The sequence below is a fragment of the Spea bombifrons genome, chromosome 5 (assembly GCF_027358695.1).
Source record: "Spea bombifrons isolate aSpeBom1 chromosome 5, aSpeBom1.2.pri, whole genome shotgun sequence".
In the NCBI taxonomy this organism is placed as follows: Eukaryota; Metazoa; Chordata; class Amphibia; order Anura; family Pelobatidae; genus Spea; species Spea bombifrons.
The window spans coordinates 16,395,518-16,422,975 of NC_071091.1; the positions used below are offsets into that span (position 1 = coordinate 16,395,518).

Here is a 27,458-nt window from a genome sequence, read left to right on the forward strand (position 1 = left end):
GTTAAAAAAAAATAAAAAACACTTTTATCTGTTTCTCCAGATGATTAAACAAACTAAGACAGCTTGTTTCTCAACAGTAAAGTTGTCTAATATATATGCTATCTTTCCTACTTCTTTTACTTATATAGCGCCAACAATTTACGCAGCGCTTCTTGCAATACACACATTCAAAGGGTATAAAAAAAACTAGAATTCCCAGACTAAGGCAAACGATAAATTAGATAAAGAGCGCGCTGCCTGCAAGCTTACAATCTAGAGGCTACTTATATATGTTTATCCCGTCTATATCAAAGATGTTCAATTATTTTTTTTTAAATAACAGTGTATCTACAAAATATGCCAGAAATACGTAGTATCTGAACTTAAAAGGCAAGAGGACTTAAATTAATTAGCAAACCATTATCTAGATTTTTTAAAGCATAGTTCAGCTTAATTTGAACAGATACGTTATTATTTATATAATGATTTGTAACCCAGCTGCAGTAGGGTTATGAGCGTTTCCCTCCCTCAGCAGTTCTATTTCCTGGACAAGTAACAGTTATAAAACATGCTACAAGGGCTTCAGCCTTTAGAACATAAAATTGGGCAATTAGTGGGGTAGAGGAAACAGATGTATGCTGTTAAATACTATGTGCTAAGCACAAGAGATGAGACACGCTGAGCATGTTTACATGCTACTTCCTGTTTCAGTAGAGGCAGCCGGGGGAGGAGTTAAATGAGACAGAAGCCACATTTCTTAACGCCAATAAGTAAACAATGTATGCTCCAATTTGCGGGCAGTAAAATGCATAGGGGTCCATGCATTAAAAAAAAAGAAACTATACTGTTCGTTTAAAGATTTGAAATCTGTGCTATGACCATGCAACTTAATTGCTATTTCTACAGGAGAAGTGCATTTGCGTGGTACTCCACAATGCTAAGTGAAATCCTAAAGATAAAGTTTTCACATTATGTAAATTTATAATCACCATCAATCTAAATCTTCTCATCAGTGTTCTAATCACATTGTGATGACAGCATGGGGCATTTGTTAAACAACCAGAGAAGCAAAATATGCATTGGCTTGTTACTTGTTTACCTGCTGTGCCCGTGACCTCGGCTTGTTACGTGTTTTGCTGCTGTGTCCATGACCCTGACCTCTGCTTGTGTCTCGTGCTGCCACTTGCTTGTATGTGGACTATGCAGTTCTGTGTGCAGTGTATCCTAAAACATGCCACCTTCCAAAACGTGTAAGGGTTCTGCACATGGTCCCTCAAAGCCAGGGGCTCAAAAGCTAGTGAATAGCGGTCACCCTGCACAGAACCCTTCAACAGATACCAAACTACCAAACCGGGACTCTCTCCGGACAACCCTCCTGTGGGCCTAACCGCCATTTACATAGAAATATTAAGAGGTGCCCATTCACCATTCATTTAGGGTTTAAATTTTTTTAAATTTTAAAGTGCGAGAGAAGCTACTTGGAGGCAACTCACAGCGTGACCAAGTAGAAGCAAAAAGGGGCAAAAGTGGCAAAAGTCTTTGACCCAAGACTGCATTACAGAAGCTGACCACAGTAATCGGTGAAACTTCGACATTGAGACTACCGAGGTGAGATCATTGGAACTTAAAAATATTACTCTGCTGAGGCTCAGGGTGAGTGTTGCTATGCAGAAGGGCGTCAAAAAATGAATGTCATTTTGCTTGCCAGGGGTGCAACTAATAAGCACTTGACTAGCGGCACTTGAACAATATAGCACAGAGCAACCGCAATATTATATAGAAAGCATGGTACAGAAATCTATTGATGTTTTATATGTACCTTTATAATTTCATGTGGTACCCCTGGATCGGGTGCTTTTTCCAAATAAGTGGTCAAATCTTGATCGACGTGTTCGAAAACCAGTGTTAGTTTTGTCTCTCTGTCTGTCCGTGAAACTGTGCACACGTCAAATAACCTGAGTGGGAAGAAGAAGAAGAACATAGTCAAGGTCTGAAAAGCTTGTACTTTATCATGGATTTCCTCTCCAAAAAAATATGTCTTTGCATAGAAATGTCCTGAATGCTGCATTTGGTATTGATGTTGCATTTAAATGTTAAATCCTAAATTACACCAACTCCTCTTTTTTCCCTGTTAATGCGCTTGGCCCTAGTAATTCTAGAGATTTCAGTTCCTTGCTATTCATCGGGACAGGGCACTTCATCATTTTCATTTCACATATAATACCTCTGCTCATCCTCCAACTTTGTTCCCCCCCCGTCTCCTTCTTCTGAAACCACGAGGCGCATTCGGAGCTGTTCAAAGCCTTCCCCAAAGGCGAGAGAGCGACTCAGTGACGCGAGCTCCAGCTGTAAATTATTTCTGAGGGTCACCATGACCATCCATACACAACACTCTAATAAACCAAGGATTTTGCGTGATTAACCAGCCTTACAAAAAAAAAAGAGAAACCTCTGAAAGGCAATAGTTTGCAGTCACTTGGCTGTAGGTAAGTAACCTGCAATAAATATATTCGTATAAATCAACAAGGAATGCAGCATGACTGCCCGTAACCCCAACACATGCAAATAGAGGTGCCAGACAGTTCTGAACATCTGAACATAAACACTGGAAATATTTCCCGCTGTATGATTCCTTTGTGCTGACCTACATTTACTTAAACATTTTCAAAACACCTTTCTTGCCAGGTATTTAGCACACTGGCAAAACTACCCATGCAGGGACATATTTCAACAAAAATGATTTCCTTGTAAAAGAGTATGTACATAAAGGATGGTCTTTTTTTTTTTAACAGGGGGCAATGCGAGTTTACACTTTGATTGATTATTTAGCTATTCAGACATTGCACTTGGAAGCACAACCAGTCTTAATCCAAATGGCACAACTTACTCCATAAATAAAATTTAGTGGTCAAAATGCGCAATAGCGAAAAATATGGCCGACTTGGCAGCTGTGGGCATGCACTAACTAGCCAGCGTTTCAATAGCACTATTCGGAAATTGCCCCTGTCTTTAAAACTGTCATGAAAAGATAGGGTTGTGGCTCAAGGGACGATTCCAAAGAAATCTATTCCAAAGAGGCACACCGCTGAGCGATGCTCTGTCCAGCACCCTCAGCCGCTGACCTGTTCATCCAGCCATGGTTATCCACATGGACTCCCAGTATGTAGACTGGGGATGTGACTTCGATGGTATGTGTAAGAGGCGTAACAGGAGAGCCTGGTCACTGCAAAGTGCATTACAGACAGGCAGGTCTGACATTCAATATGCTCTTGGTCTTTACATGGTGTCCCCCTTGTATAAGCATAGGGGGAGTTTTTTTTATCCATTTATTACGCTTGTGTGTAAAAAGTCAGCGTGTTGGGCGGTTTGGAGAGACGTCAGACTGGATGCTTGCCTGTTCTAACGGCACATTAGCTAACGTACCCTCAGCCGGATCAGGGCTAAAGGCAAGCAGCTCTGCAGGCTATGGATAGGCAGTGAAATGATGTTAGTTTTAACATAAACGAGCAGTCATCTAGAAGAAAAAAAAAAACACATGTTCCTTTAAAGGGTGCTAGACATGATAATTTACTGAAAACCTATTGATCTACAAGCCTGGAAAAAACCTGGTAGCCTCGCAAATAGTGTCAATTTGTTCTTGTTTTAATAATTTTCTGAGGTATGTAAAAGTATACATTTTATCTTTCAAAATGCTTAAATTCAGTACCCTAGATGAGCAAACACCCCCCCCACCTATGAGACTAATTAGGGATTACTCAATACACTGTTTCTTTACAGTACACTGCGAATGAAGGCTGTATATAGTCATTTAATGTACGAAAACACTGAATGCCAATGGAAAAGATGACTCAACATATAAAGCAGTCAAAAACAAACTGTAAATTGGAACTGGCATGAAAAGAAAAATTGTATGATATAGATCAGTAGCATTCTAGAGTGTCACGGATTCTATAACTTAGAAGCGAATACAGTGTTGAATATATGTTGAGCATGCTTCTTGTTTTAATGTAAAAAAAATATATACAAATATTTGAGTTGCAGGAGATATTAGTCTTCTTACAAAAAAACCAAACAAGCTATAAACGCACAATGGCAAAGAAGTGGAAAGCGCCGTATTGGCACAAGAGAAGATAGACTCCATAGTCAAGACTGACCACCATAGAAAATCTGTAAAGTACATAACCTTTCAGGATCCCTTCTTCAGACAGATTTTCTGACAATTTATCCACAATTACCGTATTTGCTCGATTATAAGACGACCCTGATTATAAGACGACCCCCCAAATCTGAATATTAATTTAGGAAAAAAAGAAAAAGCCTGAATATAAGATGACCCTATAGGAAAAAAGTTTTACCAGTAAATGTTAATTCATGTAAACTATTTTTTTTAATAAAAGCTATCATTGAGAAAAATATTTTGGTTTTATTTCGTTCTATTTTCCAAACTGCCTCCCCAGTTATGCACATCTGCCCCAGAAATGCCTTATACGCCCTATATGCCGCTGTGACCCATGATATGCCTTTTAACCCTATATGCCACTGTGCCCCATGATATGCCTTTTGACCCACTATGTGCCACTCTGCCTCCAGAAATGCCTTATACCCCTATATGTCACTCTGGCTCTGGTTTAAAGGCATATTATGGGGCAGAGTGGCATATAGGGAGGTTTAAGGCATTTCAGGAGGCAGAGTGGCGTATAGAGAGTTAAAAAGGCATTGCTGGAGGCAGAGTGGTGTTAAGGGGGTTAAAAGGCATTTCATAGAACACTCTGCCTCCAGAAATGCATTATGCCCCCCATTTAACACCCCCCCTCAAACTTACCGGTGCTTCTGACTCCCCTGTCATGCAGCCGGGGCAGTGTGTAGATGTCTACGTGATTCGCATAGACAACTTTCGCTGCAGCCGGAAGGAGGTGTGGCTAGCAGCGGGGGTTGTCTGCGTGCATCGCGCAGACATTCCCCGGCTGTCAGAGATCAGAGTTCCCCGCGCCGGCGCTGACAGCCGGGGAAGGTCTGCGCGATGGACGCAGACAACCCCCGCTGCTAGCCACACCTCCTTCCGGCTGCAGCGTAAGTTGTCTATGCGAATCGCGTAGACATCTACACGCTGCCCTGGCTGCGGTGCCTAGATACATTACAACTTGAACATTACACCACACCATGAACATATCACTGCCTTGATCCACCTGACCAGGTATCATACTCTATTCAACCAACGGGTCAAGTAAAGTATTAGTAGGTTAACAAGATATTAGATGTATGATTTAAATGCTACCACCAACACCTTGGAAATGTCAATTACATCAATCATTTGCCCCGGAAACAGCTACCATCTACAATTCTTATTGACAGCTGGCAGCCAAGCCGCTCATCATCTAAGAAGCCTTGTATTCTTGGATCTAGAGAGGATCACATCACCATGTTGTTTTAAAGAAGACTATGGACAGATATAATGCTAATCATTGGCTATCTCCATGGGTAGTTGCCTGTAGGCATACATCTGAGCCACATCTCACTGTCTTTGCCACTGTGGTCATCAACCTGGAATCTCCTGGTCTACAGTTCCAGCTATAATTGAACAAAAAAACCAACAATATAAACAAAAGTTATAAATATTTAAGTAAAATATTACACAAATAGCAATCCAGCAAAAATGTAGGACAAGCCTAGTATTTTAAAATTTCATCAAGCATTTCGATGTTATGATTGAATACAAACTTCCTATTACATTAGCATGAAATGTTCCATGAAGGAACAGTGTTCCATTTTCCTCAAAACCTTAATCAAGAATTGTATCACTTGACACACGACCGTTTTGGATTATGTTAACTATAATTATATATAAACTGTGTATTTAGTAAAGCTGGTTAAAGGTAAGAATGAAAGGTGGTCTATTTGAATTTGAAGCTTTGATTGGCTCATTAGTAGGAACTTTGGGGAAAATAGTTTTAACCACAAGTACCTACTGCTCCTGTGGAAAGTCACATTTTACATAACGGTTTTGAAATATCACCGCTATATCCAAGCTTTTCATGTCTACGGAACAAACTGTGGATGCATCACGAAACCAATACTAAACTAACACAAGAAAACAGGTACGTGTGAGACTATTTCTATCGCCGGGATTATATGTCTTCGCCATGGCAAACTCATCAATATTGAGTCAAAAATATCAATTTACAAAAAGATTTCCTTGATCAACACACTTCTGTAACCTGCATTATCTGAATATGTTCTACTCAATAAGCCCTTGGTTGGCTTGTATTCATCAGATAACACATATAGTTAAGGATACAATAGGTCCAATAAAAAGTTGGAGTGCTATATATCATAATGGAGATTAGCATAACTCCCTTTATCTATAGACCTGGGGGCTGTCATTGTTGTCATTGTGGGTGACTTTTCTAACATGATCTGTGTTTTTATAGTTTAATTTGCAGAAGAAACATAAATATGATATACAGAAAAGCACCTTTTGCTCTTCTGTATATGTTTAGGTATGGAATGGTACATTTTAACAATGTCAACTGAATTCAAGAGGCTTATAAACCTGTACCCATCCGACAAATGGCAGGGTACCGAAAATACAGAAAACCATACCGTGCGCATGCGCACAGAAAAACGATAGGATCCAACAGTTAGCGAGATCCAAAGTTTGCATTCTAGGAATTCATCTGCAGCTGTTAGTGATAATTTTAGAAGGCCAGTGTATTTACAGGGTTAGATTCACATAAGCTTGCGAGACCTCAGAGGAACTTTCTTCCAGGAACTGTCAACCTTGTTTCCTGCGTTCTACAAGTGGAAACTTTTCACTCGATGCTAGAAACCTGAAAAAGAGTTGGTTGCAGCGGATATACAGAAATACATAAATATTTGGCATCCTGCACATCAAAAAAGTCTTTATTTTCACTGCACAAAAGGGGCGGCGAGGCTTTTGAAAGAGTAGAATGGATAAAAAAAAGTAAAAAAGCGCTGGGGTACTGTGTCTTTAAGCAGTTAGATGTGTCCCCTTATAGCTCCCCACATGTATGTGACGGCAGACAGTACATTCCCAGCTCCTTCTGCCAAGTGAAAATGAAAACGCTTTTAGTCTAGAAATGATTGAGGTGGTTTTCCCTAATCAAATTAAATCAGCCAAACGTTCTTTTCAAAGGTAACTGTCTATGCAGCAGCTGTATGCAAACGACCACATCAAACCCCGGACAGAAAGGAGGGAGAGAGACGGAAAAAAATAAGACTTTGGTCCCTTCAATTGCTCTCACCCATCTAGAAAAGAGAGAAAGGCGGCAATGCACTTAATAATTATATTCTCTGAGAACAGAGCAGTCACACTTAACTCCTCTTGTGCTACAGCAGAACTCTTTAGTCTGTACTTTTGTTGTAAAGCTTTAATGTCCGAGGCAGAATACTTTGATACGTATTCTTTATAATGTTAAAAAAGGGGTTTGCAAAGCAGTAAATCGGGGGCTGAAAAGAGCTCCGATCAAATGAACTTTCTGAACATGCGTACAGGGGGTTCCGTGAGCTCCTGAACCCGACAGACCGCCGGGGCTGGCTGGCGGTAAGTTTATTACGTCAGCCTAACAGATCTTCTGCTCGCCAAATAGCAGAAGGTGGAGAAATGAGCAAATGCATATAGGGCATATAGGGCACTACTATCATAACTATCATACAATTTAAAAACCATAATCTTTTTAAATAAACCTTATTACATTGGGAAGCCCAACAAATGTGTTTAACACCGTGTTCAGCCATCTTAACCTTGGTTCTCAGGATCCACATCACAATAACCTGAATTTTGTTAATTTATTCTGGTGGCAGTCATTATGGGAAGGAGAAAGACAAATAACATGAACTGATATGCTAGTTATTTTATTTGCTGATTGATTTGTATATCACCATCCTAGTCTGCAGTGTTGTATAATAGGTAAACAGGCCATAACAGGTAGTGCACTTACGGAAAAGGTAAGGCGAGCCCTGCTGACCTGAGTGTATGTATACTAGAGGATGTGACACGTTTTGCCACAGATCACTGTTTACTTGAAGAAAAATAGTCTACTAACACAATCCAGGGGAGTCCAACATGCAACCAACAGGCCAAATGCAGCCCCCCAGACATCAAGGTGCTGCCAACCTGAGTGCCATGCTCAGTGGCAGAGGCTGCCTTGAACCAGCCCCAAAGCGATCACATCATTCTAGGAGTTAATGTTTGTGTCTTCACCAGCATTGAAAGAGTAAAAAATCTTTAGCAGCAATGACCTGGAAGTCAAAGGTGCTTCCAGGTTAATTGCTTTCAGTTAGGCAGTCAGGAGTGGGCTGATGGTGATCAGATCACTCTTCACCAATAGGCAACTTAATGCCCACCTCCCATAAGTGACAGCTATCCCAGAGAGAGGGGTCAAGGTAAAGAAAACACACGCACACACAAATTCTGAATTAAAAAAGCTTATTTAAAAGCTAAAAACACAGCTATATAGGTTGGTTTAGTATATAGAGACGCAACGTGTAGGTTTTGGGAAAAGGGACAGATCTGCTTAAATAACTAAGCTAAACATTAGGACATGACTTATTTTACTCTTTGACGTTAGGAAATCAGCCTGGGCAAACACAGAGGGTAATTTGGTTCCATATACGTATTGTGGTGGTTTAGAAAGAGTATATCTGAGAAAAAAAGTTATTTTGAAACAAAATGAGTGAATAATGTTATCAACTGTATAGAAAAAAAACTTGTCGATTTTCTGTGTCTTCATATGTTGGAATTCTGCTTCAATACATTGCAGACGGGTCAGGTAAGCAGATGGCCCCACCACTGGCCTCGTCTCTAACTCTTCCCTCTGTAAAGATGTCTCAGTTTGGACAACTGAAAAGTTGAAGGGCATGGCAGTCTCACTATTTCTGCAACACAAGCTGCACAGCGTGAGTTCACTTTTGGGGCTGTTACTCTATGAGATCAGTCAAGCACAACCTCTGAACATGCGCACACAGGTATTAGGACCACATGTTTACTCACGGCTAATGTATTTGTTTCTACAAGCAGGGTTCAAAATTAAACACAGTATTGTGTACTTTTGGCACAGTAGCACACTAGACACAGTTCACAGAGCCATTCTACATCGCAAAAAGGGACTTTTTACATTAATTAAAAATTTTTTTAGAGTTCCTTTGATGGATTGTGTTTTTTTTTAAGTATCAATAAGTACTTTCCTAACTGCCTGCCAGTGGTGTGAAATGCATAAATCAGAACGTGAATAATAACAATCATTTTAAAAACACTTCCTGTTTAAATACTGAATCGTCGGGTAAGTAAAATAATAAAACAGAAGTAAAACCTAATAATAAAAATTAAGAAAACAAATGACACGAGAACATGCCTCGAAATGATTCAGCTGCTCAAATGGCTTCCTGTGAGTCACACTCACTCCTGGTTAGTATGGTTGCGGCATTGCTAAGTTGTCTTATTACTCTACAGAAGCTCTACACTACCCTTAAGTAAAGTAGTTACTGACAATGACCCTCCATCTTTATGTGGCCTTCAACTAACACGAGGAAGTAAAAAGTCCATGTGCAACATTATTACCTGTACAATTACAACTGTAATCATGCTCAACCAGCCACAGCTTACTAGAGGAGGTAAGACTTCATTCTAAAATCATCATCCATCACAACAAGACTCCATGTAGCCGCCATTGTGTACAACTAGAGTGACATCATCAAGTCTTTTCTCTTTATTTTATATATTTCAATCTTCAGATAACCTTTCTGTTCTAAATACTGGGAATTTATTGTAGCCATGTTGAGGATTCTGGTATAAAGAAACATATTGAAAGATATCACGCGGGAGATGAAGTTTAGAAAAGCCAAGAGTCATTTTATTCCTCCTTCTGGTTTCCTGCTTCTCTCCAGAAACACTGCGCACCTCCAGCTCTGAGTAATCTTCAGAACATGCGCATCAAATATCAGTTTGCTTCTGAATCATTCTCTAGGACTTTAAATCAGGGAAACCCCTGTTGAAAAACCCCAGTTGGAAGGTCATTTCATAAAAAATACAAACTACAACAGAAATGCACGTCGAGTGGAAAGCTATGAGTAAGCGATGTTTAATCTGTTTAATTTCATGCTGTTTCAGTTGCTTAACTTAAAGTTAAAAAGTGACTGAATTTGAAAGACTCATTCTGAATGACAGAGGTTAGCGTGTCACAAAAGTACATAACGTACCACAACTCTCGGGCTAAAATGACCACATCTTTTTACTATTTAAACAAATAACACCTTCATTATTTAATATAACTATCTGTATTGTACTGATGGTGGTGTTATTTATGTGGCGTTTCTTCAGATATCACGATGTCAATTCTGTGTTAGAATTTCTAACCAACCAAAATATATTTGTGCATTCCGTCCAAAAAAGAACGAAAACCATCTCAATGTTCACAAGAAACAGACATTGGACCACACAACGGGGTCCAAGGCCATACCCTCTAACAAAGAGGTTGGATTCCTGGGGTCGACTGGGCTGTCCTGCCTCATGCGGAAATACCCCGTTTGGGTGCAGTAATAGTATATGTGCTCCTTTACTCCTGGAAGCCGTTGAGTTTTGCCTCTGTATCACCGTCCTGATCCGACGAGGATTAGGGAGGAACTATTTGTCTATTAATGTGATTAGCATTTCACTCTGATCTTATTAAATGTTAAGTTTTATCAGGTAGGGTTGTTTTCTCCAGTCAGTTCATACGCCTATAGAGTTTTAGTACCCAGCAACCCTTTCTTCAATTGGGACTTAGTAGAGTTATTACTCGTGTATGAACACAGATGTATCTAGCACTGAAGATATTTCAATTGGCCGCTGAGAATAAACTAAATTATTTATAATGTAATAATGTTCGTATATACTTACAAGTAGATCTTTAATTTATTTGTTTTAAAACTACAAATACAAGAGAAAGTCTAGCTTCTCGCTACCAGACAGTCATCTAAACTAAAATAAAGTTTCATGCTTACCTGAAAAGATGTATTTTCCCCAAACTGTGTTTTCTTTGTATATTTATGGCATTTAACTCCATCTTATGTGTGAATACCCTGCATTCACAGAGTGATCTAGATTGCAATTTAGATCTAGTAATCTAGTAGATTGTGAGTAATCTACAATCTATATATACGACCCATAAATGTATCAAGGAGGACACGGCTTTAGATACCATTACTTGTATTATTTCTTTTTGCTCCTATGGGAAAATAGCAGGGAATAAAGTATGGCTTTTTATTTTGCATTATTACCATTTACAAATGTTTATTGTATCTTAAGTTGTTGCATAAACTAAAATTACTCTGTTGCTGAACTTGGAAAACTGCATACGATTTTTCAATATGCAAACTGGAGGCTTCCCAGGAATAACAATTCCACAACAGACGTATAGCCACATATGGGAAACGGGCTCCTCCAAAGTGTTTGAACCCCGACAGAAAGGGTTAAGGCAACCAGACACGCGCACCACCCACGCGTCTCTGATGGAGCCAGTGGGATACCTCATTGGCAGGAAGTGGAGGAGGAGTCCCGGAGGAGACCAGAAAACAGGACATAACGTAGCAGTCAAAATCTGGCCAGAGGTGCACATGTGCTATGCATTAACTGATTAAAGACCTTCATATATGGGGCTTGAAATATACAGAATGCCAACACCCTTGGGCTTATATAAGAAAGTAAGCTATATTGAGTTAAACCCAATGTAATGTGTAATTATACTGCTAATAAAATGGCAGAATCCAGCACTACTCAGTGTGTTTACCCTGTGCTAGGACATTGTGCCACAACATGGATACCGCTGTTACTATGGAGACAGCACATGTGTAGATAAAGTATGATGCCTCAACAGTAGTTATAATTGAAGAGGCATCCACTGACTTTTATTACTCACTGATCAGTAAAGCCAAAAGTTTCTTTTTATTGCCATCTTTTTTTCAGTAACGTGCCCAAGGGGCAAAACAAACAGGCCAGGTAAGGGTGCGATGTGTAATATATGTTAGTTACTAAGGGGACGAGGGGTCCGGGAAGCACTCAGCTGTACCTGGCCTCGGAAACCTACAATGTTTTGCTTAGAAATAGCGCTCGCTGCTAGATGTTTCATAGCCCAGAAGTACAATTGTGTCTATTGTTCATGCAACTCATTGGTGTCAAAAGCTGTTAAATAGGCTTAAATTTTTATGAAAATACAGCGGTCTTCTTATAAAAGAAGAACATTCATTTCATCCTTTAGAATAACTAGATAATAATTCAGATAATAAACAAATACCAACCCTAGACATGGACAATACAAATGACAGTCAAACGTAGTAAATGCAATTTAAGAAATACTTTTTTGGCTGGAAAGTTTATCCATTTCTATTCTTGTTTTGCTACAATCAGCATTAGATGTAGAATAACATAATTAGAATGGCCGCTCCCTAGTAATACTAAGCAGCGTTAATGCGTTTGGTCAACAGAGGCACTGATAGGAGAATTCATTTTATCTTTGATAGGCAGTGTATAGGGAGGTCCGAGGAGACAATGTATCCTTTGTATTCCATGTAAAATACATTGGGCTAGATTAACTTGTACATGTAAAAGTGTACAAAGGGTGCTAATTAATAAGCTGTATCTAAAGTATATTTCTGAATATACATAACATTTGAAATGCATGTTTAAAATACAGAAATGTATGTACTTAATGTGCAAGTGATTTGTATATTTTGATCTATGCCGTTGCTAGTAATTTGACAGATGCAATGAGGAGATCAATTGCACTAGGTGCAAATAATATAAGAAAGCTTTACTGGGCCACTTAGTTTGAGAAGAGTATATATACAATTTTAGCATTTACTGACAAATACTTCAATACAGTAGGTATGTTGGTAACGATATCATACTCATATATATCTGCAAAGCCAGTCTTTAAGTAGGTTTTCCTGCCTCAATCAGTGTCTGTCATTCTGAAACATCCAGTTGTTACCGAAAAAGCCACCTGTGATGGTATGAGGAAATCCGAAAATACACTATTATGAGACACGAAGGATGAGTTAAGAGTTTTATATAGTATAAAGGGAGCGAAACACAGGCACAGGTAGATAAGATTTTAGAGGGTACGATCTAAACCTACATGACCATCCGAGTGTATATACCACATGGCTCAAGCCCAAAGCTTGGCACGTATGGAGAAGAAGAGTATAAACTAGGCAGCAACCAGTTTTTTTTTTTTACTATTTTGGTCCTCTCCAGCATCCATAATGACTTTCCTTCGGTTGCTGGCGAGTCCAGCCAACCCACATCTAGCGCATCGCATGTAAACCACTGAATAATCTGAATTCTATCTGCATAGGTTTCCTACCCCATTGAGAATGGGAGGAAGAACTGAGGGAACAAACTTATATAATGCAATTTCTAGAATGCCTTTAAACTTCTAATAACTATCTATATATAGTCCTACAGAATCTAAAACTCATGTAATTATAATCGTTCGAAGCAGCGAACAATAAAGCCAGTGGAGGGCAAGTGGGCTAGACTTGTGGAGCTTGATGTAACTTTTTGTCCATGGTCTTTTTCACGTCACAGGAGAACACAAGATGCCTTTTAAAGTTACAAATGTTTTGCAGACCACCCTTCAATCAACATGGTAAATGGTTAATGAAAGCCACAAGCTGCTCTTCTAGGTAATTAAATCAATTGTCATTTATATGTTGATTATACACTGCAAAAAATTCACCCTAAAATGTCTAATCATGTTAAACACCCTCATTTTTAGGTTTCCTTTTTAGAAATAAATGTAAAAAAAAGTTTTACTACAAAAGTGGGGACTTGGATATGTGGTGGAACTGGTTTCTTTTGTCGCTTCCAAACAAATGGACTTTTAATTGTGAAGGATGTCTCTATAACAGATGTGATATATAAATCTGTGATTAAATAGATTAAAGGTATGCACTTTAACACACCTTATAAGTAATTGTTTTTCATTTTTAACTTGATGTTTTCTTTATCAAGCAGACAAAAAGTACTTTCATACCTATTCATGTATGATGATGCTGTTGGGGGCAGTCGGATGTCCCTTTAAAACGGGAAATCAATCGAGTAGCCATCTTCCACTCAATTACAATGTGTGTGAATGTTGTTTGGTGTACAGGAATGTAAACTTATAGCTAGATGATTCATAGGGGGATATATATTGAGTCATAAATAACATTGGTTTTCTTGATGTCAGATCATGAAAACACACAAAAAAACTGTGACAGTATTTTTTACAAAATCTAATTGAAATGATCTGTCTCTAAAATGCGGTTGCTCAAATAAAACCATGTTGCTAAGCAAGCAATTCAATTTCTAGGTGACAAATGTAAAAAACAATCACTAACTGCTCAAATGCACAGTAAGTGAGCCTACAGCATAATTACAACCTCTGCTGGTTACTAATCTAAACCAAATCTAAACCACAATATAATAACATCAAAGAAAAACACCTAATTGATATTAGCCCGTGTTGTTGCTACAGCAGAAGCTCATTACATCCCATGTGATACATTCTGCAGTGCAAGTATTTTTATTTTTGCTGATGTTTTTGATGTCATTTTACCCCCAATTTAAATTAACATATGTTTTTTGGCTGTTGCAGCTAACAATATGTATTAACTGATATTAAGTTCTGAAAATATATCCTTTATATGGCAAATATGGGGTTTGAAGTGTGAGTGCTTCTGAAGGATGTGGCTTTATATTTAAAAGTGTTTATTTTGCAGTTTTAATGTGAATGCTATTACTCTTAGTAATAAAATATGTCCATGATATTGCCCTGTGGGGCACTAACTTTTTTTTTTTTTTACTATTTAATGATTGCGTAAAGTGTTTGCAAAGATTGCTTCATTTAATTTGGATTTAGTGCTACGTGCTTGAATTTTATTAGGTTCGTGAATGCATTATTACCGAATATTCACTGTTAGTGGTGATTATTACTGACATAATGACATTGTTTTTATTTTTTTTATCCTAAAGCTTTTTTTGAAAGTGAAAATATACTTTTAAGGTTAATGTGAATGTAGCATGAATAATAATTCTACTTAACTCCTAATTCACTGGCTTATTACGTAGCGTAAGAGTAGCGTTGTGGATTACATTTTTTTGTAAAGCTACAGTCCATGTTCTGGCATTGAAAGGGTTAAATCATCACTCGTATACTGTTTGCCTGCCTGTGCAGTTTATTTACATTTTCAACATTACCTTCTTTGGGATCTAGATGAAGTTGTTATGGTCTAGAATGCACGCGTAAAAGGACAATGCCTCAACTGTAACTGACCCAAATCAGGTAGTAAACATTCCAAAAATGTATGGTATGACTCCAGAAATGACCACTGTAGACTTGATATTGTAGCAAATAGAAAGTATTAGCTCACTGTCTTAAATGTTAGTAGGAATTTTGGAAAACCTTCTCTTTACTCCTAAGATAGTGGAACGCAAAGCACCACACATTGAAAGGTCTACTGCCATACACTGGGTAAAAAAAGTCATAAAGAATCACAAATGTAGCTGTGACCATGACCTTGGAGCAGGACAAATTATTTCCCCACTTTTTAAATACATTTCTATATAATAAATAGGACAGATGTATTAACCCAAAACATCTAATTTCGGGGGTTGACAATTGGAACAAGGAAAGATATTATAAATGCCAGGAGAGGTGGCACTCACTGGAGCATGGAAGACAGAGGCAGAGTTAAAACCAAATGTTTATTTTATCCATTAATTTATCTTTTGGGACAAAATATTAAAACTGTCTAACCCTTTTTGCTCATTTAGCAGACATTTAGCTTTTTTATATTCCCCATAATTCTACGATGTGTGGACTATCTTACAACCGACCAATCAAGTTCTTCAATTTTGCCATAACTTCAGTTACCTATCTCTTCCTTGTGTATATAATAAAGAGGCTTGAGAGTTCAGCCATTGTTTCATCTAACACAATATCCATATTTTGTAAGGATTGTTGTTTAGAATCTGGAAGTTATTTCCTGGATAAATTTATATGGGAGGGAGAACAATTAAAACTATGTTGGGCCGATGAAAAAAATGTTTCATTCTGAGTCCATAGAAGTTTGGAAATGTCATTAATGATCTCACTAATGCTATCCTGAGCTCTGGGACACTAACAGGATACTCTACTGCAACAGTCAATTGCTTTCATTTCCCCCAAATTAAATCTCTGCGTTTATGTGCTGGCCATAGGACCAAGTTATTTCGCTTGTCTATACACTACATGAGCCAGTTTATCATAAGCATTCGTATGTTTTACTTAGCAACGTTTTGATTCTGCAAAGTCATAAAAAGGGGCCCCTAACTGCAGAGAAACAAGACTTCTAGAACTAAGATCTTTTAAAAACTGAATCACGGGGACTATTGTTGTCAACAGCTGTCAAATAGGGTATCTTTCAGATTTCAGGTGAAGAAATGTTTATTTATGAACAGGTTAGTGTATTCACCTTTATATCCCTGTGTGAGTACTTTCATTCTTCCAATAGGAAAATAAGAGAAATGAAATAACTTAGCTAATGTAGAATCTGGAGCCCTGCAGCTGCCCTCCTCCAGAGTGTTATGATTATTCTTGCCACTGATTGGCTGCTTGAAGCAACCACTCAGTGGCAGGAATGACACTGCATTGAAATTAATGGTAGCACTTTCCATGCTTGAGCATGGGGGTCTGAATAGACCGCCGGCTGCAGCATTCGCTGAGACAGCACTGGAGCTGACTGGAGGTAAGTATATCGCGTGAAGGGAGATGTCTTCAGTGGAACACATCTTCTGCACGACACCTGGTTGGGGGAGGGAGATACACATAAGAAGATTCTGCAGGATGCCCTCATCCATCTACAAAAAGGTACAACACCAACAATAAAACGGATCACACAGCTATCATGTGCATTCAAGTGAACATGACTTTACAAAAAGCTTCTAAAACTCTAACGTATTCTCTTTGCTTTCAAATGCTGATTTTACAGAATGGCTTCGAACATAGATTCCATATGCTATTTCATCTTCTAATTTAAAATTGATTTCAACGGGAGCGCTTTCCTGCCATTGATTGCCTGTTTCTTGCAGCCAGTGGCGATAATCTTCATACTATGGAGAAGGTAGAAGGCTATAAACTGCAGCGTCTCCCTAATGTAAACTTTGAACAATGCATATGAAAGTACAAACAAAGTTTAGGGGAATCTGGCACTCAAAACATTTTGATGAATGAGCTAACCGTTCAAACCTACCCTTCATTGCCTTCAGCTATGAGTATAACCTTGCCCTTCTGATGAAATCTTGAGTGTTTTTGGAACATATTTCCATAAATTCCAAAAGGAAGATTCATCTTTATTAAATGAGTCCACATGACTTTGTGTATTAAAAAATTACAATGCTATAAATGTTTAAAGTCAAGGAGATGATTAGCTACCAATGAAATATAATAAATGTTATGAAATATTTACAGTTCAAAACATGCATGGAAACTATATGCGGATTGCATAACTTTTTTTCTTCACATGGAGGTTGCTTTGCACAGACTCCATTGCATTTGACAGCATGGGAATACTAGCACACTAAATGGACAAAGGTATCGGGATACCTGACCATTACATAAATACACAGATGATAATAATATTTAGTTGGTCCCCCCTTTGCAGCTATGACTTCTGGGAAGGTTTTCCACAAGATTTTGGAGAGTTTCTGTGGGTATTTTTGCCAATTCATCCAGTAGAGCATTTGTGAGGTCGGGCACTGATATTGGATGAGAAGGCATGGCTCACAATCTCCGTTCCAGTTTATTCCAAAGGTGTTTGATAGGGTTGAGGTCAGGGCTCTGTGCGGCCGGTGAAGGTCTTCGAGATCCAACTCACCTGTCCATCAAAGTCCATCTCAGGGGGGAAGAACCAGGAGCACCAAGTTGTTCTGCTCTAGGCAATCCTGTTTCAGTGAAATCAAGCCATGGGATCAAGGACGGAGTGTACTTTTGTATCCATCATGTTGCAGAGTGTATCTGTCTCCCTTCCTTTTACTGACCTTTCAGCCCAGGCCTTATATGATGGCGCCAAAGTCCTGCGCAAGTGGCTCCTTTTTTTTTTTTTACTGATCTTTCCATACTTAATCATATGCACTTTAATTCATATTATAGCTGTATGGACCCTTTACATTTTCATGTTATCGTTTTTGGAAACGCATAGGGGGATTCTGCATATACCTCTCATATGCATCTGCCCCTTACCTATTCTTGTAAGTGATAAACTTACTGCCTGTCGACTCCACTGTTGGTTTGGGAAACGCTGTGGGTCAGGTATATTCAGACCATGCGCATGCGTGGAAAGCACACCCATTGAGCTTTCCTGCCACTGATTGGCTACTTCAAACAGCAAATTTAGAGGCAACAATAATAAGGGCAGCTGCTGCAGCTGTGAAGTGCTCTTTTCTGGCTTGGGAGAATGCATCACAGTGTACCTTAATATGTATTTTTGAATAGTCGGGTTGTTAGGGACAGTAAATTGTCCCTTTAATGAAACTTGAGCTATCATATATACCTGAGCTGTATATTAGTCATATATGTTTTATATAGTGTTATTCACTATGTTTTAAGTTACTGTCACTCTCTTTAGTCGGTTTGCTCAGGCAGTCTGTGTAAAGGTGGGAAGTACAAGGGGATATTACATCAACATGAGTTAAACTAATATTTTGGTTTTTACCATCTGTTTGACAAAGATCCCAGTTCCACAAAGTCAAATATTCTCTTAATTTTAAACCAATAATCTCCACAATAATTACACTGTTTGAGAAAAAGGCATTTTAAACGAGAATGGGACAGTTCCCCTTAACAAATTGTATATTGATTATATTAAAAAACTAACAAAAAGAACCAGGGCTGGACTAATCCCAGGAACCTGATAGCCATGGCTCTTACCTTTTGTACTCGGAACGTTTTTAGTGCTAGCTTCTACTGATCTATATGGAAGCGTTAAGTTCTGGCTCCAGAATGTGAACAGTTCAGAAAATACTGATAATACTGGTTTGGGAGTATTTTTTTTGAACAGTACAACGTCAGCAATGCATAGTTTAAGTAAATGTTGTTTACATACTCAGTGCATAGTAAGGTTAGAGAAAAAAGACTTAGGACCATTGACTTTAAACTGTGTAAGGGGTCAGGACACATCACAAGCCAGAATATACTGTAGCATTAGGGACATTGTTCTGTCGGTGACAACAGAAGACAAAGACTTAGGAATTATTCCTGATGACCATACCCGGGAGCTTTCCGGGTTTGACCTGCAGAAGCTGACGTCAGTGGGCAGTCCTGACCACGTCCCGCAAGGGAAGGCTCCGGGTAGCTGGAGGCCAACAGTTCCCAGGTATGATGATGACTTAAAGGTAAGTGGGCAATGCAATAAAGCATCAAAAGGGCAAGCATGTTGTACAGGGAGAGGCATTAGTAGCAGGAAGTGGTTCTGTCACTTTACAGATCTCTGGTCAAAACTCAAGTATTGAACTACTTAAAAGGATTTAACAAAGTACAGGAGGGAAGTATATTTCAGATTTAGTTCAGAGGCCATAGTCAAAAACTCAGAGGTTCTGATGTAGTGTAAGAAAAGTTTTACTTTACCGAGAGGGTGGTAGATACATAGAACACTCTCCCATAAATAAGTGGTAGGGGCTTGTACAGTAAGGGAATTTACTCATACGTGGGATAAACATAAAGCTGAGTCTTTAAAGCTGAAGACAAGACCAAGAACTGATTAAGCTCTGAGTCTCTACTTCAGGAGAAACAGACACACTAGATGGAGTGAATGGTTCCTATCTAGCATCGCATTCTTTGTTTCTATGTTTTCTATCAGGTTAAGAACATGCCAATTTTGCAGAAGAGGGGGAATTCTTTCATTACTCCATGGGTAGTCAGAATAATCCATGGATTAACAACTTTTAACTTACTACGTGTAACCCTGAATAAACCTTCATGCCAAAATTCAATTTAGTTTGCGCTTTAAAGTCTCCATGGTACCTGCAGACAGCATGTTAGTAGGCATGCCCATTCCAGAAACTTATGGTCATTACTGCTGTGGTTTCTCTATGGGGTGAACGTTTCCCATGCTGGAGTCTCACATGGACCTTGGCTATATATTGTATACTGTGAAGAGATCACCCTTTCGGTGCCTCTTGAATCTAGACTTGTGTTTTTGTAAACATGGTAACCAGGACGTTGTGGTGTTTTAACTTCCCTTTATATGGTGTTTTAGTCTTTTCTCACTGCGAGATAAGACTGGGTTTGCTAGTGAGTGTTCCCTGCCGTTCCATACATAAGCTCCCTTCCTCTGTCTGATGTCTTTCTGACACAGAGTTTATATATCAAAGATAAATGACCATTTTGGTCAAAAAAGGAAGAAGGGGAGAGCTTGTCTGGTTTATTTTGTTTCCTCACCTGAAACTGAAACATATTTATCATGGCTTTTCCAGAAGCTTCCTGCTTGTGCCATTGTGCCCTGGGGTGTCACGCTGACAACAAAGAGCAGGAGAATAAGGTAGAAGTCTCGCACTAGGCTTTCTCGTGGAAGCACTCTGCAAGAGTCTGAAGAGTCATGTTAATTTATACTAGTAATGAAAAGAAAAAAACCAAGACCGTTCCTCTAAAAGAAGACTTTTCTGCAACCACGTCCACAAATCTATGCTGTCCACAATAAAGGTGCCACAGAACATTTTTCGGGCACATTATCAGCGGTTTAAGTTGTCCCTATGGCCGTTATTTTGGGGGACACATTTCACAGGGTGCTGACCAGGTTCATAGGCTGGACAGACAGGGAACACATCCCAAATACTGCAGGGCAAACGCACATCTAACGACACGTATATATATATATATATATATATATATATATATATATATATACAGATTTACACGCTCTAATGATAACAGGTTTCATTGGCTCTCTTTAGCATGTAACATATTGGTAGCTTTTATTGCTCAGTTGATGAATGTATGTTTTAATATCCCAGTCCACCCACTTCAACTACTTCAATTACACAAAGTCTAAAACATCTAAAACCAAGTCAATTATTCTGCAATATATCATGTGGTTAAATGATTGTGTTACTTCAATACTATGGTCTGAATTAATTATTTACCACTATCATCTATCTATCTATCTATCTATCTATCTATCTATCTATCTATCTATCTATCTATCTATCTACCTATCTGTGCAATCTAATGTGAAATTTTCTAGAATTACTCTAGAAAAGATTTAAACATTAATTCATTAATGAGAACAATCATTCTGGAAAACACTATATACACTGGATATTTATGTAACATTAAAGGGACGCTGACACTATTTTAAAATCCGACAGCTCATTTTCACCTAATGATTTAACTTCTATACAGATCAATAATCATCTGACACATATCGGCAATTTATCACCAGACACAGTGCTGATTTAAAATAAAAATGGGACACCAATACATAAAACTTATAAAGAAGGCAATATTCATTAAGTTACAGTTTTCTGAATTATACAATGCTTAGAGTTTAAAATGACATTACATTAACTTAGAATGATTCTTATTAAAGTCAAATAATAAAAAAATTGTTTAATAGTAGCCTCTGTTTTGCTCATCGCAAATTTTACAAGAAACTCAATAAATCCGTTCCGTACAATTCCGTGTTGTTTTCTAAATAACATAACTTTTATTTATTCGTTATCCCTGTAATCTCAGCATATTGGGAGGTGAGAATAGACAAGGTTTTTGGTGAAAAAGTAACTGTATACATTTTGTAATGTAACTTCTAGAATCAAACAGAACTAAAACAAAGAATAAAAATGAATACAGCATATACTAATATTTATTAATATTCATACTATCTTTCTTATCAAATAGATTCTACTGTCAGCTGAGCGGTTGGCACATTCTTAGTTCTATGTATTCAAATATAGCGTCAAAGTTAAATGCCAAACATTTGTTTGTTGTGGAAAGATCTGTTATTAAACATAAATTATCCTTTATTTGATCACTATTATAATATATATATATATATCAGATATAATACACACTAAAGTCTCTCTCTTTCTCTCTCATATATATATATAATAGTTTTTATATTCCTGAGTAGTTAATTTGAATATTTAATCACTAACATTATAATTTTATAACTTTATTTAGTTTTTCCCTTTATAGGTAAATATTAAAAAAATATCCATACTTGCTAAAATGTCTTTTTAGGTTCTCTTTGGGTTTCCTGTATGGGGTAAATCATTCAGCGGAGAACTAAGGGTAAACCCAAGTACATCTTAAACCCTACTTTGAGTGAACTTGGTTCCAACTCAGGTCAAAACGCTCAATACATTCACAGGTTCACTCAGCAGCTCTGTCTTCTTAAGAATTTTTTACTGGGTTTTACAGAAATTAAAGTATAAATGATTTGTGGCTTGTTAATGAAAACTAACATTATAGTTTTGTATATATTATTTTATATATATGTATTTGATAGCTGTAAATGGCATGTAATAGGTCATTTTTGGTACAATGCATTAAAACAATTTCAAAAATATCTAGAAAAGACTTTCTGGAATGCTTAGCTTTCCAGTTCTTAAATTCTAGATTAGTGTCACCAGAAACAGAAATAAATATATTTTATATAAGCAAGTTACTACTATATCAAAACTATAAGTTCTCGCAAAGAAAAAAAAGTGAAATCATGTTTAAAGTTGAACTTTAAACATAATTCTAGCCATCATATGCAGTTGAATGCATTTAACAGCTGAGTGTCCCCGTTAAATTAAATTCTCCTCATTGCAAGTGGTAGGGGCCAATACAGCAAAGGGAATTTAAACAGGCATGGGATAAAAAGGATATAAGATGACACCTGATTAAGGTCTGGGTCTTTACATCAGGAAAATTGGGCAGACTGGTCACCCATACACAAGCTTTTCATTATGCGTAATTATAAAAGGTATGATCTTCTTTAATAAAGCTAACAACCTAGTGATGCAACCTATAATGTCAAACATATTATTTTTAATATTTGTCCAGAACATAAAGCAGAAGAGGACAGTGAGACTGGGAATACATTTTTAGGCAATAAAGCAAGGGTTATGATGTAATATACAGGTTTAACTCGGATACCAACATAGCAACGTCAATGCCAACAGCATCACTGCAGATAAACCACTGAAACTCACCTAAAATTACAATATATGTTACGGCTCCCAGATTTTAAATCCGATTCCAAAATTGTTGAGCCAATTTAAATTGATCTCTATGCCTGTACCTCCTTCTGGCTCATAAAACCTATCTAGCTGGCTCCCAGATCTGTCTGTCTGGCTCTTAGAATCATTTTTTAGGCATGCGGTGGCATTAGGAGTGCTCTTTCTATATACATTTATATATAAACGTGTTACATTTGGCAGAGTAGGTGGCAGACACTGTTACGATAACCTTTTTTTCCTTAATATGACAAAAGAGCTCAATTTTCTTGGCAAACGGTATTGTTAAATAACATGGGAGTTGACTACTTTAGTGGCTTTTAGAGCGAGCCGTGTTATTCTAAAGAAACAGAGCGTCTTAACATCTTTCATATGCACGGTTCATATTTCTAAGCTTTACAGTAGTTCTTAAGTCACTTTTTTTTCGAAGCATGCGTAGTAACCGATAAATAGGTAAATAAACCAGGCTGCGTCTGACTGGACATTTTAACCGCACATACAAACCAACCGACCAGAAAAATAAATGGAGACAAACAGCAGCCGTTTATACGGGAAAGAAGGCACCCTGAACACATCAACCAAACAGCCACCAGAACTGAAGTGTTGCAGACTGTCAAATAACAAATGCATAGATCTATAGATATTGTAGAAGTTAATGAATCAGGATCAATGCACAAAGATGCACATCAAAGAAGACCTATCACCAAAATGATATTAATACGTTTATTTTAATTATTGTTATTATTATCTTTCATTTATATAGCACCAACAATCTATGCAGCGCTTAATACAATACCCCAGAGGGACTGGGGTGACAAACATAAGGGTGAGAGGTAGTGTGGTGGTTGTATCAATGACACGGAAGTTCTAGCAGCTAAGATGGTGCGGCTTCTCTGAAGAAATGGTTTTTGAGATGTTTCTTGAATGTTGGGAGGTTGAATGCTGAAAGTTCGGTGGAAGTGATCAACAAAGAATAGGATCTATACATGCACCTAATGCTCTTTTAAGGGTGTAATTGAATGTAAATAACAGTGCATCTGCCAAAGAAATGGTTACATTATAAACATTTAATACAGACATCTAATCAAACTATTATTTCGGGATTCACGCACCAATTCGAAAAAAAATTTGCAAGGTATACTAAGGTATGGAAATAACCAGCCATTCAGGAAGCACACAAGAAGACCATTTCTCTCTTGGGTGATCAGGCCATTTACGCTATGGAGGTCTTCTGCAACTCTGCACCTCCCCATTCGTGTTCTATTCTATTTAAACCCATCACCATTCCTTCTTATTAATCATTTATTAAAAAACAATGATATAATTGTAGAGGCCAAACCCAAAAATGTGTTATAACTACCACTCCCATCTGCTGTCTGAGTATAGTGGAAGTTCACCGCAGCCTGTATATCACAACAAGCTCATATCCGCTGGGATACGAGTCTTTACGGCCCATCTACAAGCCGGATGAAATACTGGATGAAAAGGCTATCTTGGTGATCTGAATAATTAAAGGTGCTGTCCCACCTGTTCTGCTGAATTCAACACAAAACTAGATGCAGCATTAGAAACATCATTCCTTGTACTCTGAGAGATGAAAACTCTCCCCAAATGTTTTTTCCCATTCAAGGAATGCTGAATTATCACATGACACAAAAGCAGGCCCTGATAGGTTGTTGCCATAAGCACTCAATAGGCTTCTTAAAAGGTTTCAGAGGAAAGAATAAAATTCCAGATCTGCTGAGGTTTATTTGCTTAGCATAACAGAGAGCACTTTAAGTTCAAGTGACATTAAACGGTATTGTATTCATTAAGATGGGTTTTTTTTATTCTAACACGGTTTCAGCCAATCAGAGCTGGCTGTGGTAAGAATGGCTGGAAACGGAGAAGCACATCAAAGCAGCAGGAAACAGCCGAGGGCAGATGATCACATGACACGACAGAAGTCAAACTGAAAGAAGCTCTGCCATAGGTGTGGATAGATGATATGCTGTCATTTCTTCATCGATTCCTTGCCAACGGGCTGAGGGATGTGTCGTAGTACCTCGATTTATAATATCATTTCAACAACATATTGCATTCACTTGTTCCTGAAGACAATACTGAATTGTTCCCTATTTTGAAAAATAGTTTTCAAAATATTGTGATCTTTTTTAGCCGTTCTACTTTTTGTATAATATAATGTTTTCAGGCTGTTGTATATTAGCCGTTTGTATGTGTTCTTGCCCTGTTATCTTAGCAAAATCTTCTAGACAAGCACGCTGACTCCTTATCATACTATCTGTGGGAAATAATGGAATGGCTCAGTCTTAATCACTCAATGGACTTCATTAGCATTGCCATAAAGAATCAGCTCGGTGTGGTGCAGGGAAACTCACCCGAAATATCACATGACACCATATCACAACAATGGCCGCCTCCAGGTCGGCAGATAAAGGACGTTTATTGTAATACAATGAGATAAAACTCGATTTTTGGCAATGTTAACTTACATTACTCTGTTCATCGCTGAGTCATATGTCCCCAATAGTTTATACTTCTGATATTATTGTGTATTTTACAACATTTTAGGCCATTTATGTTTCAAGTCAGTTAGTAATCAGCTTTTTCAACTTTACTCCTTTATTTCATTGTCTTTCGATCTGTGGGCGACATACTTTTTCTTGAATAAATTATCATAAAATGAGTATAATTTTTGCCACTGGGTTTTAAATTGTAAAACTTCCCCCACTGTCTCATGCAAATTACAATAAAAAAAAGCTTATTTACTGTCCTCTTCTCAAACATACCACCTCAATGCTTCCAAAAACTCACCACCGACCGTATTCCAGTCATTTGGGGTTTTTTTACGGGTATTTATTAAAGAACAAAGGAAAAGTTGAAATAAGTGGATTCATACTGTGCTTTTCAATTACCGCAACTTCCCAGCGTCCAATATTATTATCCATGATCTAGAAGCCTCAAAAGAATAAAAGTTTTACGTGTAAAATCGGGCATCAAATATTTACACGGTTCACCATGACGCCCACCATTTTTCCCTCAGGTTTTATAGAAAACACTGAAATACAGGGCTTTGATAACTAACCACTGAAAATACATTTTCTGGGGTTTACTGGGTTAAAGCGAACGATACCGAGATGTTCCAGTGAAAGAAATGGTTATTTTAAGGGAAATCACTGAAGTGTGCTGGGACAGACCCTTCGACTTTAAATGAAATCCTCTGAACCAAAACAGCTCTCGCCTTAAAGGGACACTCCACTCATCATATGCACTTTAATAAGTATGAAAGCTGAGTGGCCCCTTACATTTAGCATGTGGCCCCCATTGCAAACGCGTGGTGGGATTAATCCCACCCCATACGCATAATGCCTCTTCCTCGCCTCTAGCCCTTAGGCTTGAATACGCCTCCTGCCACGCGATATATGCTCCGCTCCATCACCGGTCCCAGAGGGGACCTAACAAGGCTTGAAAAAGGGAGCGCTGAGCTAAAGCTCTAGAGCTGCAGCTTCTTCTATAGGCAAGCAGTTTCATTTTCTGAGCATTTTGGGGAATTTGTGTTAATTGATCACTTTCAAAGTACTGTAATACACATTCTCCAATGATGGGGCTTCATGGCACAACGGAGAGTCCCTTTAACATCAGCAAACTCATTAATCTTTACTTTATTGGAAATGTCTCTTTAAATAGCGCGTCTGTTTGCTATTTTTTTCCCATTTCACAAACACATATCGTTATTCCTAATGATTTATTTTCATCTCCACCTCAATGTTTGAATGTCCTGACTTGCAATTTGTGCGAACCACTCCCATCACTGGCATAAAAACATTCTTTTTTAATAGTAACTGTTTCCAGGAAAGTTGCAAAAAACAAAAATGAGGAAATCCCAATGTGACCTGGGGGGTGTGATACCATATAGGATACATAGGTCCAAACGGCAACTATAACTCATATACAGGAATATAGCTCAATATTACCAAATAAACCTTTTATCCCCCTTTTTTTCTCTGCAATTTTAATCAGATAAAACCAAGGGGCTTTTTCCAGTTTCTATGGCAACATCCTATGAGTGCCTACTTGTGAGTCACATGACAACTATGTGGTTCCCGCAGAAATGATGAATAAGAATTTTTTTTACATGATTAAAAAAATTTTCAGGGAAAGGTTTATGCATTCAGCATCGGAATGAAAAGCTCTTTCCAACGTGTTAAAAATATTAAATTCAGCAGAGAAAGTGCTTCTATTCGGA

The 27,458-nt window shown here is 38.0% G+C and overlaps 1 protein-coding gene across 1 annotated transcript in view; it reads right to left on the minus strand.

The window, feature by feature from the left end:
- CDK6 (cyclin dependent kinase 6) overlaps positions 1-27,458 on the minus strand; it is a 73,799-nt gene that overhangs the window by 41,637 nt on the left and 4,704 nt on the right. Inside the window, exon 3 of the mRNA XM_053466495.1 lies at positions 1,799-1,934. Coding sequence (XP_053322470.1) covers positions 1,799-1,934 — 136 coding nt within the window. The remainder of the gene's footprint in view (positions 1-1,798; positions 1,935-27,458) is intronic.